Source organism: Pogona vitticeps, chromosome 14 (assembly GCF_051106095.1).
Source record: "Pogona vitticeps strain Pit_001003342236 chromosome 14, PviZW2.1, whole genome shotgun sequence".
Lineage (NCBI taxonomy): Eukaryota > Metazoa > Chordata > Lepidosauria > Squamata > Agamidae > Pogona > Pogona vitticeps.
The window spans coordinates 18,034,984-18,051,640 of record NC_135796.1 but is presented as its reverse complement, the minus strand read 5'-3'; the positions used below and the strand labels follow the sequence as shown (position 1 = coordinate 18,051,640).

At 42.4% G+C, this 16,657-nt stretch overlaps 2 protein-coding genes and 1 long non-coding RNA gene across 3 annotated transcripts; 2 read left to right on the top strand and 1 right to left on the bottom strand.

Moving 5' to 3' along the window:
* Positions 1 to 1,166: 1,166 nt before the first annotated feature.
* VPS33A (VPS33A core subunit of CORVET and HOPS complexes) lies at positions 1,167 to 10,093 on the top strand. Its single transcript, XM_072983566.2, has 13 exons — positions 1,167 to 1,329; positions 2,245 to 2,310; positions 2,497 to 2,624; positions 3,093 to 3,282; positions 3,791 to 3,907; positions 4,317 to 4,491; positions 5,459 to 5,652; positions 6,336 to 6,462; positions 6,627 to 6,694; positions 7,351 to 7,488; positions 7,988 to 8,125; positions 8,232 to 8,400; positions 9,044 to 10,093. Exons 1-13 carry the CDS (start codon positions 1,228 to 1,230, stop codon positions 9,235 to 9,237), a joined length of 1,806 nt encoding a protein of 601 aa, XP_072839667.1. The 5' UTR covers positions 1,167 to 1,227; the 3' UTR covers positions 9,238 to 10,093.
* Positions 9,302 to 16,567, bottom strand: LOC110083845 (uncharacterized). The gene is made up of 4 exons (XR_013539243.1): positions 16,439 to 16,567; positions 14,015 to 14,229; positions 13,019 to 13,131; positions 9,302 to 9,442 (listed from the first exon to the last, which is right to left on the bottom strand). It is a non-coding gene; the product is annotated as an uncharacterized LOC110083845 (long non-coding RNA).
* On the top strand, positions 12,608 to 14,393 carry LOC140702725 (uncharacterized). The gene is made up of 2 exons (XM_072983567.2): positions 12,608 to 12,733; positions 14,026 to 14,393. Exons 1-2 carry the CDS (start codon positions 12,715 to 12,717, stop codon positions 14,208 to 14,210), a joined length of 204 nt encoding a protein of 67 aa, XP_072839668.2. The 5' UTR covers positions 12,608 to 12,714; the 3' UTR covers positions 14,211 to 14,393.
* Positions 16,568 to 16,657: the final 90 nt, after the last annotated feature.

Genomic DNA, 16,657 nt, shown 5'->3' with positions numbered 1-16,657 from the left:
CTGCAGCACCCCTTGTTTCCCATTGTGTGATTATAGCATCTTAGCAAGGTGCCCATCAGTTGAGAAACCATTCAAAGCAACAATAAATATCCTAGATTTTTTTTTTGCAAGAAAAATGGCTCTGTTGCTCAAACCTCTGTCAAATATACAACTCGAACACACAGCCGTTGGGAAGTTGACCCAGTATGCCCCAACGTGTACAAATACACACACCCGTTATTTGCACATATTTCACACAGGAAGCTGCACACGAAGGGAATGACAACAGAACCCTCAATATTTTAATGTTGTTGGTATTAAGAATCCTGCACTTCACTAAATGATCAAAGACTTAACTGTGTATAACTCTACCCCTAGTATACCTAAATAAGGGGCTCCAGTGAGAGGCCATCCTTTATTCCAGACCCACCGCCACCCTACTAACGAAATAATTTGGTTTTCAGCTCAACCCTCTTCCGTGCCTTCCAAGATCTTGACCAATCTGGAATATGCTTGTCTTTTATGACCGCCGTTTTGGACAGAGCCAACATCCCTCAGGACGTCCCCTATAAGAAATTCAATTTGTAGTTCCTATTTGACGATATTCCTCGACAAGTAATGACTGCGGTTAAGTAAAGGGATCACACAGCTCTGAGAGGAATGAGTTTTTAAATTATTTTTGTCCAGAGAAATTAGAGCATTAGAATACTTAAACAGTTTTATCAGAGAAACCAGAGTGCTTAAACTATTTTTTTCCTCAGAGAAATCAGAGTATTAAAAGCGCTTAAATTATTATTTTATCCGAGAAATTAGAACCTTAGAGTATACTTAAGCTAGGTTCTGTCAGAGAAATAGTCTTTCTGAGGTAATTCTAAGAGCAGCCCCTTTGGACTACGACTCCCAGCATCCCCCGGGGCAAACATTTTTATCAGAAAAACCAGATTGCTTAAACTATTTTTTTCCTCAGAGAAATCAGAGTATTAAAAGCGCTTAAATTATTCTTTTATCCGAGAAATTAGAACAGAGTATACTTAAACTAGGTTCTGTCAGAGAAATCAGAGCCTTTCTGAGGTAATTCTAAGAGCAGCCCCTTTGGACTACGACTCCCAGCACCCCCCGGGGCAGCTCCCGCTGCCCCGGGGGATGCTGGGAGTCGTAGTCCAAGCCGTCGCCTCGCGCTTCCTCCTGCGTCTACAAACCAACCAACCGAGAAATAAATAAATAAAATAAAAATCAACCCGAAGCATCATGGCGGCGCACCTCAGCTCGGGCCGGGTGAACCTGATGGCGCTGCGCGAGGCCGGGCGCAAGGAGCTGCGCGAGTTCCTCGACAAGTGCGCCGGATCCAAGGTGGGCCTCCTCTTCACCCCCCCTCAGGAGCCCCCCAAAAAGAGAGAGAGACGTCGACACCCCCCCTCAAAAAGGCGGGCTGAGGCGCGAGCCGCAGGGGATCCCCCTTCCCCCCCAAAAAAGCAACCACCACGAGGCCTTCGGGCCGCGGCGGCGGCTCCTCTGGGGGGGGGGAAGGAAGGCCGCGGCCTGGGTCTCCTCCGGAGTAAAAACCTGCAAAAGGAGGGGGGAGAGAAAGAAAGATGTGGGGCCCTCCTTCCCTCAGGGACGGAGAGCCTCCTGAGGGCTTTTTTTAGACCGGGGGGGCGGGAAGGGAAGGAGGGGCCCCGTAACGGCCCTTCAAGAGGGCCTCCCGTCCTTCAAAAAATAATGATGATGATGATGGTTATTGTTATCCTACATCTCCCCCCCCCAGGTCTGGGAGTAATTAATTCCTCCCGCTTTTGAGTTTTAAAAACAACAAGGACAGCCTTGAAAGTGCAACGTGCGTTTCCCCTCAGGGGCGCCTTAGGTGGTCCCTTTCCCGGGTTTCTTAGGAAATGAGGATGATGATGGTGCTGGTGGTGATTTATTGATTTTCCCAGCTGCTTTCTGTCTAATCTCCCCCCCCCCGCCCAAAAAAATAGGCCAGGGTAGAAGCCACATTTCAAAAGGTGGCCTATTTTGCGTATTCGCCGGTGATCCTAATAAATGTAAAGGGGATCCCAGCTCTGGAGAAAGGGGGCATTTACATTAATTAAATAAAATGATGCCTTGCTGGCCAGTGAATTTAGGACATACATGGTGTAATGTCTGAGCTTTCCAGTTTTCCTTGCACGAAATTATCAAAGCCATCCGTCTTTTTCAGCATCCTCCTGTGTCATTGAAATGATGGGCTGTGTCGTTACTATTATTATTTTCTTTTTGCTTTTATAGGCTATTGTGTGGGATGAGTATCTTACAGGCCCGTTTGGACTTATTGCTCAATATTCTCTTCTAAAGGTAAGGAATTGTAGTAGTTTGTATTTTTCTCTATTAAAGTCTGGTTTCTAAAAAATAACAATTATGCTCCATAAATGCTTGGTTTTCCTAATCCTATGGCCACCGAAATGTTACAGATCTAAAGTGCTAGAATAATGTTGTATTCAGGAGTATTTTATTGTCTGTGTAATTTTTGCCTCCTACCAGGAACATGAGGTGGAGAAAATGTTCACCCTCAAAGCGGGGCGCCTCCCGCCTGCTGATGTCAAGAACATTATTTTCTTCGTCAGACCAAGACTGGAGCTCATGGATATAATTGCAGAAAATGTGCTCAGGTACAGTATATTGTTTTTTTTTTCCTCCTCTGTTTTCTCAGGAACGAGAAAGGTTGCTCTGGCTCCTTCAGCCGACTGGCCCAGCAAAATCTATATTAACTTTTCTGCCCTGAAAAACTGAATTTAATCTGTTTAGATCCCGAGTCGCTAGCCACGAAGGTGACAGAATTCAAGCTGGGTTGAATCCATATGGAGCGAGATTGGGTGGTGGCCATTTAAAAGTCTTATTTAAAGCTGGAATGGATGCTGGATCCCCCCCCCACTTGGAAAGTGTGGAGGGGGGGCGTTTTTCACTCAGTGTGATTTACTCTTTGTCGTAGAGTTCCAGTCTTAGAAAATGCTGTATACTTGTTACCGAAAGTGACAGCCTGTAGGAGCTCAGATCAGAAAACTGAAAGCCTTTTTTAAAAAATCGGTTTGATTCGGTAATTTCTGTTTCTCTCAAACGCTCTTCTTGTCTCTTCCCAGCGAAGACAGAATCCGTTGTCCGCAGAGGGATTTCCACATCCTGTTCGTGCCGCGTCGCAGCTTGTTGTGCGAACAGCGTCTGAAGGATCAGGGAGTTCTGGGCTCTTTCATTCACAAAGAGGAGTACAGCCTGGACCTCATTCCATTTGATTCAGACCTGTTATCCATGGAATCCGAAAGTGCTTTTAAGGTCAGCATTTGGCTCCTTCATATTTACTGTATTTATTTATTTATTAAATTTATGCCCACCCATGTAGACACAAGTCTATTCTGGGCGGCTAACAATAAAAATAGAATAAAAATAGTGTAATAAAATAGAAAGCAACAATAGTAATATGGTTCAAGATGGGGAAGAAACAACAATAAAATTTGGGATGAGGTATCCTTCCAACCTGGACCCCCTGTAAAGGGGCCATACGAAAGCCACAGGTTGCACTTAGTTGGTCGGTAACAAGTCATTATCGCAAGCAAAACTGGTGTTTTTCTTGTTGACTCCAGCATTGCTTTTTGGTATGTTACCATTCAAGTGGATCGTTGGTTGTATTTTTCTCTGTATAGATTATACATATATTTTACAAGGGGGATCCTAAGGGAAAAAAATCAGAAATAATCTATGTTAGATATTAGAAAAGCGACCTGATTCCATCATATGTTTCTTTCTGGCCTTGTGACTTTATTTCATTCTGTTCTGCTTTCAGGAGTGTTACTTAGAAAATGACCAAACCAGCCTTTACCATGCAGCTAAAGGACTCATGACTCTCCAGGCACTTTATGGAACAATCCCACAGATCTTTGGCAAAGGAGAATGCGCACGGGTAGAGCTGAGCTGAAATGTCTTTTTTAAAATTCCTGGCTGTAGTTCGTTGTGTGCTGCTGCTTTGTATGGATGGTGTAAATCAGGGGTGAGCAGAAGGTCAGTTGGGATCTGCTGGTAGATCTCTTCCCGGTACGCAGATTGTCTAGGCATTCTGATTCGAAGCTTGGAGTAACCAAAAATCTTTTATTTTTTGTCTGAAAGGGCTGTGAGCTCAGCTCGGTTCTTGAACTGAAAATCTATTTCTATGCTTAGGATATGCTCAGAGGCGTAGTCTTCCTTAACTCTAAAAATGTTAATATGTTAGTAATCTTGAACTTTGTTACTACAGACGAACGTAGCAAGTGCCTATTCCTGCCGTTCTAAAATGTTTGGGGTATAACCAGTAGTCTTCTGACTCATTCTTTTAGCATGTTGCAAATATGATGATCCGGATGAAGCGGGAATTTTCTGGGAGCCAGAATCCAATATTCCCCGTCTTTGATACCCTCCTGCTGCTTGATCGCAATGTAGACTTGATATCGCCTCTGGCCACGCAGCTGACCTATGAGGGGCTTATCGATGAAATATATGGAATTCAGAACAGTAAGTAAATCATTTTGTTTGCCTGGATTTCCTCTTTCTGCCTGGAAGGAGGAAATACAGTGGTGCCTCGCTAGACGATTGCCTCATGGGACGAAAAACCCGCGAGACGATTGATTTTCGCGATCCCTATGGTGCTTCGCAAGACGATTTTTTCCAAGACCCATGCTTTGCAAGACGAATAAATTTCATTAGTCTTGTGAGGTTCCCATAGGGAACCTCGCAAGACTTTTTTTTCACACGACGACAATTTTCGTGGAATGAATTAAAATCATCTTGCGAGGCACCATTGTACTGTCCTTGGCTAGCCACTGTGTGCTTGTCCTCCTTCTACACAAAGCAGGCAACAGGTGCTCTACAGGTGATGTTCCTTATTTTGCCAGTGGGTTGCAGAAAGGACCTTGATGGGTTTTTCCAAGGAACTGGCAAGAATTCAGAGACGGGTCCAATGTGGTCAGAGGCCTTTCTCAGGTCTCCCCAGCCTGTTGCAGGTCATATTTTCTTCATTCTTTTATTTCCCTCTTCTAGAGGTTCTGCTTTTACTATGGATTTTTCAGAGTTTCTCCTATACCTGCCACACATTATAGATTCTCTAATTTTCTGTCATGCAAAAGTCTGTGCCATGGATAATTAATTCCAAAGAGTAGGTCAGGATTGCTAATAGCAATTTGTTTTTTTATTCATTTAAAATAGTTCTCTCTTGCCTTATATGAAAAGTTTTCAGGGTAGGTGACAGACAATAAGTAACGTTTATTGTCTAACATAAATTGTTTCTTTAAAACAATGGACAATTCAAATGCATTTCAATCCAAAGCCACTTTAAGTCATTTAAAACCGCGTGAAACACTGCCAGAACTCCACAACATTTAATTTGTCCATTTATTTCATTCCGTGTATACCTGGCTCTGTTCTTCAAAGGCCTCAGGGCCATTCTATTTCTTTGCTTGTTTTTTTTCCTTCCTTTCGGCAGCTTATGTGAAACTCCCTCCGGAAAAGTTTGCTCCCAAGAAACAAGGGGAAGGCGGCAAGGATCTCCCGACAGAGCCCAAGAAGCTGCAGCTGAATTCCGCCGAGGAGCTCTACGCGGAGATCCGAGACAAGAACTTTAACGCCGTAGGATCCGTGCTGAGCAAGAGAGCCAAAATTATATCGGCTGCATTTGAGGTAAAGCCACCCCATTTTTCTCTCTGCCGGCATCCGTGTTAAAGCGACCCTGTTGAGGTTCAAGCTTTTTAATTGGTCCTGGCAATTATAATTATACTGGAATGTGCGAGATTGTCGGATACAGTGATAATGAAACAGCAGCAGGGCCTGTTGACTTCATGATTGCCTTCCTGTCTGGGCCTGCCGTTCATAGAGTTTACACTTCAGCCGTTCTGTACTTTTAAATAAATGTGCTTAACTGTCGTGAGTGTGTAATTTTTGCTTGTTGCCTTGCTAGAAAGTAGATACAGAAGGCAACTTCTGGATTATCTTTATTAACAGGGCCTTACACACCTCAACGTGTCAGTCGTTGGGGTTTACCTCTCATGTTTCTATTATTTAAATTTTTTTAAAAAAAATCTCCATTTAGAAAGCAGTCTAAGGGTAGAAGATGGTAATGTCTCACATCATTAGATTGGACATACTTACTAATTTTAGGTATTTATGACTTGCTTTCACATCAAGATTCTCAAAGCAAAAAGCCCTGGTATGTTGTGCAGGGTGGAGGGATGTCTCCTTTCAACTACGCAGTGCTGTTTTTTTTTTTTTCTCAGTTCAAAGAGCGAACGTAATATAAATTAGAAATCATGGTTCCATGCGGGTGGAAATCTACTCTAAGCTGCTGGTTGTGCGGTTCATTCTAGGAGAGGCACCACGCGAAAACGGTCGGCGAGATCAAGCAGTTTGTCTCGCAGCTGCCGCACATGCAGGCGGCAAGGAGCTCTTTGGCAAACCACACTTCAGTTGCGGAGCTAATCAAGGACATCACGAGTAAGCATCTTCTGGCGGTCGTTTGTTGTTTCCCTAAATTTGTGTGTATAAAGAGGACCAAATGAATAAATAAATCCATGCCGTTTTGCCTGTACTTCAGGCACATTTAACACAATTGGACGTGTTAATTTACTCTTGGTTTTGTTCTGTTTTGTTTATTTAAGCATCCGAAGACTTCTTTGATAATTTAACGGTGGAACAAGAGTTTATGTCAGGAATAGACACTGACAAGGTAAGTGAGAACTCTTGTGTAAGTCGTTTATGTGGGCCACCATCGCGTCTTCCTTGGAACACTGGCGGGTGTACATTTTGTGAGGTGGGTTTTGTCGCTGTGACTCCTGATGGCTGAGCGTCCTTCCTCGGGCTCCGTGTCCTCAGCACCCGTGGCAGGAGCTTTGTAACCCCAGATCAGCAGTGGCTCTGAGGGATCATTGGAAAATCAACACTCTTGGGGAACAAAAACTGTACCTAAAAGACAAAGATGTTTTTACTCAGATAGGAGTTTGACAGCTGCCTGGATGCTGAAGCAACAGCTTTAACAGAGGGTGCTATATAGTTTTGAATAGGCGCACTTTAAATTGCTTTGAATTCTCCTGCTGTTTTAATACAAAATCTTGTGGGTTTTTTACTGTATGGCAGTTTACTGTGGGTTAATTGTATCTGTTTTTATGATTTTTTTATATAGTTATATTTATATAGAATAAATAACTAAAATAACGGGGAATCCTTTTTTTTTCTGGTTAGTTGAAGCACAGTGCCTTTGAAATCCTGTGATGGGGAAGAATATTTCCCATCTGACTATGCATTCCTAAAACTGTAAACCAGAACCATGGCTCAACCTCTCTGAATCTAGTGGTTTTATTTGTCTTTTTTTTTTTTCCTGCCCAGGTCAACAGTTACATTGAAGATTGCATCGCTCAAAAACATCCCTTGATAAAGATATTGAGGCTTGTTTGCCTGCAGTCAGTTTGCAACAGTGGACTGAAGCAAAAAGTTCTGGATTATTATAAGAGAGAAATTATCCAGGTCAGAGGTGTGAAAAGACCAGTGCTAATGTATTGAAAGAATCTTATGGCCCGGGAGTCTGTCCAGTCATCAGAACTGCCTGTTGTATCCAGCAAGGCTGGGGTGGACGTGGGCAGATGAAGCTTTGTTAATTACAGAGAAACGGTGGGACCCTTCTTTGGCCTTTTATTTTAAGCAGACATTTTCATTTATTGTCTAACTTTCTGCCACCCGTATAAATCTAGTTTTCAGAATCTCCAAAGTAGACAGTTTGAAGATTTCAGTCTCAACCCTACGCACTTACCTTGGAATAAGACATTTTGAACATTGCAAGTGAAAGTGTATAGGCTTACTTTGCCACATAGCTAAAAGCTGTTCAAACTCAAATTAGTACACAGTTTGGGGAAGCATCGTTTCCCTCCACCCATACAGATGCGTGAACCTTCAGCTCTCAATTTTGTGTACAATGGTATAAAAATACAAGGGCACCAATGTTAACTGACTGTTGTTTTTGTTACAGACTTATGGCTATGAACACATATTAACTCTAAATAATCTAGAAAAGGTGGGGCTGTTGAAGGCCCAGTTAAGTAGCAGGAACAACTACCCAACCATTCGGAAAACTTTGCGCTTATGGATGGATGATGTCAATGAACAGGTACGTTGCGTCTTTTCTCTCTCAATATTAGTGCGGAAACTCTTATGCAGACTGATTCGAAATGGACCCCCGGCTCCTTGGTGATTCCTCGTCTTCCTCTCTGCAGAATCCCAGTGATATTTCCTACGTATACAGTGGCTATGCGCCTCTGAGCGTGCGCCTGGCACAGCTGCTCACTCGGCCAGGGTGGCGAAGCATAGAAGAGGTCCTAAAGATGCTCCCAGGGCCGCACTTTGAGGAGAGGCAGCAGTTGCCAACCGGGCTCCAGAAGAAGCGTAAGTATGCTTGGACAGAGATTCAGCTCGTTTTGATACGCCCTGCTTTTGCTTTGAGCTGCTGGAGAGGCTGCTAATGGCAACCAGCAAGATCCTGAAATTGTGGAGGCCTCCAAGCCCTGGAGCACAAGCCTATTTATTTATTTAAAACATATGCTGCCTTTCCCCTGAAGGATCCAAGGCAGCTTACAGTATATACAAAAAGTTAAAAGCCAAATAATAAATTATTACAGTCTTTGAAAAGCATTAAGCAAATAACATATTAAAACTCATCATAACAAAAACACAAGTAAAGCACAGAATAAAATGCTTCCTTTAAAAATCCCCTTGGTCACCCAGGCATTTAAAGAAAAGCTTCCCTGAAGAGGGAAGGGCAGCAAAGATGGGGCCAGGGTTGGCCTCTTGTGGGAGGGAGTTCCAAAGTCTGGGAGCAGCGACAGAGAAGGCCCTCTCCTGTGTTCCTGCCTGATTCTGCTTCCTGTGCGCAGAATCTAGTCTTCTGCAGTTGCAACACACACCGGGACTTTGACCTGAAACCGAGTGGAGCAGAGGGAGGGCCCTGAGTGGGTGGGTGCCAATGGCGGTGAGCGACAGATGACTTCGAAGCCAGTGCTTTACTCTTTTCCTTGCTCTCCACACGCAGGTCAGCACGGAGAAAACCGAGTCACGTTGGTGTTCTTCCTGGGCGGCGTGACGTACGCTGAGATTGCTGCCCTCCGGTTTCTGTCCCAGATGGAAGACAGTGGCACCGAGTATGTCGTTGCCACGACCAAACTCATCAATGGAACAAGCTGGATCAAATCCCTGATGGAGAAGTTGGAGCCGCCTCCTTTTTAGAGCGCGACGCCATGCACGGGGTGAAGGGAGACCGCCCGCTCCTCAGGCGCCTCTTGTCTGGAGAGGAGCCGAGCCGAGGGATATTGGCACCGGAGAAGGACCTCTGGCCTCCCTGCCGGTCACCGGGTGTGGAACCGGGTGTGCTTCTCTCTGTGCAGCCTTTCCTGCTTTGATCGTTCGGGACTCTCTCGAGGAGCGGCTGCCTCTAAAAGAGAGGAGGACACCAAGGAATGAAAGGTTACAAACTAAGACTGCTCCTAATGTTAGCGTCTGAAACAGAGACATCAGGAAAAGGCTGAAATCATGCGATGCTCCCTGGGCGTGAGCCTTACACTGAATCTACTGGCATCAATCTCAGATGTATTATTTTAATTTATTGCAGTTTCTAAACATCCCTTTGGGGTGGACCTATTCCACAGTCCCATACATCCCTGAAATGCAGGGTGTTTTTTTCTTTATGGTATCAGTGCCTCCCCCTGTTTCTTTTCTTTCTTTTCCTTCCCTTCATTTCCCACAACAGCTCTGTTATGCTTGCCGTGCTTCTTCCCACTGAGTTGCCATTCCAGAGCTACTTACAAAGATCCACAGAAGTCACAGGATTAAATGTTGTAATTTTCCATGTGACCTCAGGAGCATTTCCTCAGCTGTGTATATAATGCAATTTCTCTCAGGCCTTGTTCCTTGTTCAGCATATCTTGAGACATGCAGCAAGTTTGTTTGTTTTTTAAAAAAATACATTATACATTCTGTGTGCCAGATTACAGAGAGCATTCTTTATTGGCTGCATACAGTTTCACAAACCAGTGGCTGTAATGGTGCGGAGTGGAAGAAAAATAAATGGAACATTTTGCTGACACTGTTTAGCTATCTTTCTCTGAAGTCAGTCAGCAGTGATCAAGTCCAGACTGATACATCTTGGGGTCAACAGGATGTTTTGCACATGAAAATGCAAGAAACACACGATTGTAATAAAGATGTATTCCCACGCCTGGTCCAGCGTGTGTGTCATAGGACTTAAGATAAACATTGAATTGTCTTTAAAGTACATTGGAAGGAAAAGGAAATACTGTACATGGTTAGTTTTTCCTTACCTAGACCAAGTACGTAATTGTTTATTATTCTTTATTTCTTTAATATAATGCCTTTCTCCTCATGTGCCATTGCTATTAGAGAGGGTAATTCAGTGCTTCTTTTTCAGTAACTTCTCCTGGATTCTTATTTGCCCTTAACTGTTATCTTGTGTTACATATTTCAAGCTTGTCACATCCTCCTGTGAATATTCCAGTGAGAGGACTCACAAAGAGAGAGTCTTTTACTCTGACATCAAAACAATTTTTTAAATAGACTAAAAAATTCCCTAAGATCAAAGTATTTTCCTCCTAAAATTAAATTAATATCAGTCTTTTGACATCACAAGAATAACTTCCCTTCTAAAACAAGATACAACTGCATATAAAATAACAAAACAACAACATAGCCATATAGTTTTAAGCAGTATGATCTTACTCAAATTTCTACAAGTTTTTTGTTTACTTCAAGTAATTATACATTTCTTTTAAGAGCTGTCAGCTGCATCAGGGCAGTTTACACATTAAAGTACTTTAAAAAGATACTGATAAAAGTATCACTAATATCCACAATTTTTATTCTGAAAACAATTATAAAATTATACAAAGTAGCAGCATATAAGAGAGAGAAGCAGTGCAAGTAAATGGATGCGTTTCCGAAAGAGTACTTTAGCAAAGCCACATTAATTTGCCATCTTCCTTCAGAAGACTTGGGATTTGTTAAATCTATATCCCTAAATTAAGGCAAGTGTGTGTCTGTTTCTGGGAAAAAGCTGGCAGCCTTGAGCAAATCTCTGGGGATATAATTACACCTTAACAGGCTTCCTCAGTAGCTTGATTTTGCTTTGTTTTTGATGAGGGCCTTGCTGATCACGAGGCTAATAATTCGATAACGAGAGTACCTGATTAAATTTAGAGTCCATTTGTAAAGATACAATGTATCTCAGCAGATATATTTACAGTAGGGATGCTTTCAGCTGAAACAGAAGGAGCAGGAAACGTGGTGGAGAAATTGCTGCATTCTGGTTAGAGGAACAGTCCCTTTTCTGAGGGAAGTTTTTGCAGAGATTGGAAGCACTTCTGCGTCTACCACAAGGATGGGAACAGACTGTTCTGCAGATGTTGGGCTGTAATGCCCATCCCCTTTGCCAGTGCGCTCTATGGGGCAAGTCTGGGCAGGGGGCACTGAGGGCCCACCTCTTGCTTACAGCTACCCGTGTACATCGCTGACGGTCTGAAACTGGTGACCTCACGAGGCCGCTTCCTTCTCGGCACTCTTGAGTCACTTTTCAAATTCTACTCTGGAATGCCATTGGTTTGGAAGGCCCTGTAGGCCGAGCCACTAGGTGAGATGCACTGCACAAGTAGCAACATTACCTGCCCCACGGCCCTTCGGAGGGTCGTGAGGGCGTAGCAGTGCTCCTTCTTTCAAGAGTCCTTGGTCTTCTCCCTTCTAAGCAGTGCACTGAGTCAAAGAACATGACATGCTTGCTTTAAAAGTCAGTAGCAGGGCTTTGGCTACTGAGAATAGGTTTTTGTCTTGGGGGTGGGGTGGGGGGAAGGAATGTCACACCTTACCAACCTCTCTGCCTCCACTGAGCACAGGAATTTTCAACCTGGATTACATACAAACGATTTACTACCAATTCCAGTGTCCCACCAGACACCATTCCTGCCAAGCAAGCAGTTTGAAAGCATGTAAATGCGAGTTGATAAGGAGGTACCACCACGGTGGGAAGCTAATGGCGTTCTGTGTCTAGTCGTGCTGGCCACGTGACCACGGAAACGGTCTTCAGACTAACACCAGCTCTACGGCTTGGAGACGGGGATGAGCACTGTGCCCTAGAGTCGGACACGATTGAACTAAATGTCAAGGGGAACCTTTACCAGACACCATACGTATATAGTAACGCTTATGGAAAGTAAGCAGCAACAATAATAAAAATACATGGAGCGAGAATCACTTTTTATGAAAAATGCATCAAAAACAAGAGACTCACAGAACCCTATAGGTGCCACACATGAGAGAGAGAGAGAGAGAGAGTCACAGTCCACTCACTCCATCAGATTCATAGGCAGTAACTGGAGAACTTAATGGGGGTGAGGAAAGCTACTCTGGCTGGATATATTCCGTTCAAATTATAAGAAACTAGAAATAATTGTGTATGTGAGCGCACAACAAAGATGAACAAAGGAGCTATATATATATCCTTCCCTCGAACTGGTCCCTGACCACACCTAGTCCATTAGTACTGGAGTAGCCTTGGAAATACAGCGTCATTATGCCAGCCTCTTCAGATTAGCTGAGTAGAAGAAGATCCAGATACATCACAAGCTTTTCAATAAGCCAGACATTCAGGGGGGAGAGAGAGAGAGGAGATCAGAAGCAAAGGCAAACCAGGAACTTTAAATGCCATCGTTTACCCACGGTAAGCAACTTTTCCCCAGCAGCTGAATTTTATTTTGTACAGTGAGAAAAAGAAAACTGGTGCTATATAACCTTATTTGTATAATACTTAAGTTATGCATGTTTTCTCTTGGGTAAAATCTGTAAACTATATGTTGTTTCCAGAAATTATTAATAGATATAAGTGTAAAATAATTTTTAAAATGTCCACTTTGATAAATTATAGCATAATAATCCTATGCCGTCAAGTCAATTCTGGCGACCCTTTTCAAGTTATCTAGGCAGACAATATTAAGAAGTGGTTTACCTTTTCCCTCTGATGTGGTGCAAATTCAGTTCACGTCCAACTGCTTTAATTTTCTTTGGGAGAGAAATTACCTTCCTAGATTAGCAGCAGGCTGATCCTGGCTTTATTTTCTGCTGTGGAGACAAACGTGAGATTATTTATCATGTGACCTATTCAGGTTTCTATCTCTTTTAAAATGAAAATTCAGCATACTTAATACCATGAGAAAGAGATAAAAATAAAATAAAATAAAATAAAATAAATAAATAAAGAAGTGCTATCTTTTATGTTTATACCAACATACACCTCATCCTACTGAAACAGATAAATAGTAAATATTAGTAGAATCTAATAGAAAACCAAGCATATACATTTCCAAACTTCAATCTGTTGCAGCTTATTGTCTTCACCTTAACAGAGCAGAAGATCCAGATGATAAATGGTGTGTATCGATTTGACAAGAAATGGATTTTAAACATTTCTCGGCTTGAGCTGCAGTTATTTTTGGCTGATGCAAAGATGCAAGACAGACACTTTGTCCTCAGCCCCCAAACCATAAACAAAAGTTTTATGCCAGTCTGTCCATTAGATGCAATTATAACATTAAATATTAAAGTGGGCTCCCTTTGGAGAAAATTACTGCTTTTTTTATTCCTCTTGGTTGGAATTAATGCACTATTAGCAATAGATCTACAGGTTCTGCTCCCCCAACTGCACACAAACCATTTGAGATAATTATCATTTGTATTTTAGAACTTGCCTTGTATCTTGAGCTTGTGGTTAGATTTTGGCAATAATAATTTCAAGGCTGCCCAGGGAACTAGGTCAGCTTAAATACAGAGATCTCCAAAACTTTTTCCCTTCTAAAAAAACTCCTCATTTCTGACTAGAAATGCGTAAAAATTACAGTGTTGGAAAACTAATCGAACTGTTCGTTGAAGCTGCTAAGGTAGTGGTTGATTTAAGGTCAGTTTTCACTTCCAAGCATCTTTAATTCTTCCTCTGTCTCTTTCTTACCTCTTCTACAGATCAGGTGATCTGCATGCATTTACCTCCACCAGTTTATAGAGCCAGAATCATGCAGGAGTCGTTTGCTGTCCATTTCCTGAAGGTGCTGAAGGAGCTTCTGGCGTTTGTCCTGTTCAGTTACACCGTGCTGCTCGGGGCCCTGCTCCTGGCGGGCTGGACCACCTATTTTCTGGTGCTTAAGTGACACTCGTCCTGCATTTCACCTGCAACAAACAGAAGGGGCCCAGATTCACTCAATGTGTCCAGGATCTGATAAATAATTCCAATGCCGCTTTTTATTTTTGAGATTTGTAAGCTTCTTTTGTCTCCTGCCAAATTACATGCTTTTCAGATAAATTGGATACAACCCAAATGACTGAATAATTAATGGTTTTGTTTTCTTTATTCTCTCCAATTCCTCTTTCTCTTCTCTTTCAGTGGAAATACCAAAGCTGGAACTGTACGATGATCAAGTTGTAACATGTCTTCTTTTTGTCAGCTGTTGGCTGAGCTGTTGAAGATGATTTATTATCATTTTTGCTATACTTGGAACACTTTCTAAACATTAACTCCTTATTGTTATTTCTTACATTATCATTTATCAAATCTTTTTCTTCCTTTTTTAATCCAAAGGCATTATAAAATCACTAAATTGTGGTATTAAAAATCCTCCTTTTTTAATCCAAAGGCATTATAAATTCACTAAATCAATGCTTTGTTTAACTTTTGTTATTAAAATTGGGGGACCATTAACATTAAATCTCTATTAACTGAAGAACAGATATTCAAATAAAAGCATAAGAATTTATGTCACCACATCCTCTAAAATTCAATAACAGGACTGCAAAGCTGATCTGGATGTCCTGAAGATCTACACTATCCTAAGTATTTAAAATTATAAATGTATTCATACATTAAAAATATTTTTACACTGCTTTTCTCGTTAAAAGGATTCAAGATGGCTAAATGCAATTTACCAGTCATCATTGTGTTGGGGTGGTCTTTTTTAACTCAAAGGCTATGCCATTTAACTATTTTTACCTTAAATAATCATATATAGATAACTGTTTCTCAAACACAGAGCTATTTATTGTGATTAGAAGTACTTAATGAAATGACGACACATACCCCAAATTAAAATTGTATAGTTTATTAATAGCATTTTGTTTAAAGCTCTTGATTTCATAGTTGGGAGCTCAGATCCCTTTGAGAGCAACAATTAAAAGGAAGTTATTAAAGCAGGGCTTCCTACTTTAGAAACACTTCTAACATTTAGGCACTTTGTAACCTGTTTTTCAAACACATGTTTTGCTTTTCTGGCTGAATGGATAAGGGAGGTTTGGTGCTGTTTGTTTTGATACAGCCCTATCAATAAACCTGGTGCTTTTTTTTTTTTTTGAAGCACCTTAAGACAAGGATTTATCTGTCCTCTTATACGTTTAAAATCCTCTTATACTTTTTAAAATTCAATACAGGAGGGGAATTGAGGGATAAGGATGCAGCCTTCGTTCCATTCACCTCACAAGCCATTTTGGAGACTCTCTGGTCTAGAAGTACAAAGACCATCAGAAAACTAAGGAAATAGAAATAAATATAAATAAATATATAAATATAAATATAAATGTAAATAAATATAAATTAAATGTGGTGATGGCGTCTAACAGGACTAGACATTCCTTAAGGGTCAAACCTGCCCGCCCCCAAACCCCAGAAATGGTCACATCAGGTATTTTGAAAGATTGGCCCACGCCACCCTTGCTATTTCCCTCACAAAGAAGATTTATTTGAAATATTAAAATAATATTTTATGAAGATGCGCAAGTGGCATCAAAGCCTGGGGAGGGGGAGCTTTTAAATCTGGCCCAAGCATTTATTTATTTTGTTTGTTTGCTTATCAGATTTATAAAATAAGCTGGTTTTAACGTTGGTTTTGTCCTCCTGGTCTCCTGCTTGGGGCAATGTTCCTTTTTTGAGTTTTCACCCCAAAAAGGTCGTCTTCAAAAAAAGAAAAAAAATATGCGAAAAGGGGAAGAAGCAGGAGAAATTTTCAAACAGGGAACAGGCTCCAGTTTTACACTGTTATTTTTTTTTCTCTCTCACTCCCTCAAATGTGGGCTAATAAATGAAGTCCCATTAAGGCGACTCTTAAATTGGGAGGGAAAAAGGGCGGCTGGCATTTTGTCCCCCCCCCCCTCCCTTCTCTTGAGGGAATTTTTCTTCCCGCCAAAACGAGAAGCTCCAACGGGCACGCGCGCGCGCCCCCCCGCCTCCCTCTAACGGCGCCTCACGCGCCGCCCTGGGCGCATGCGCAGGAGCCCGGCTTGCTGCCTCCTCCTCCTCCTCCTCCTCCTCCGAAGGGCCGGTGAAAAAGTGGTAGCTCGAAAGGCGAAGGGGCGTGGTTGGTCTCGGACTACAACTCCCAGAATTCCTTACCGTTTAGCGGCTGACAGAGGCGTAGGGGAGCCGGAGGACCAAACCGTCCGCGGGCCTCGCTGGGCGTCAGGACTGAGGGGGCCATGGAAAGGGAAAAAAAGACGAAGCCGCTCTGTCCCTTGAAAAGTCTATGGTTTCGGTCCCTTCCTTCCTCATGCGGGCTTTTGGCCCGGAAGGGGCGGGGCGAAGCCCGGCAGCGGAGGGCTTGCAGGGGACGTC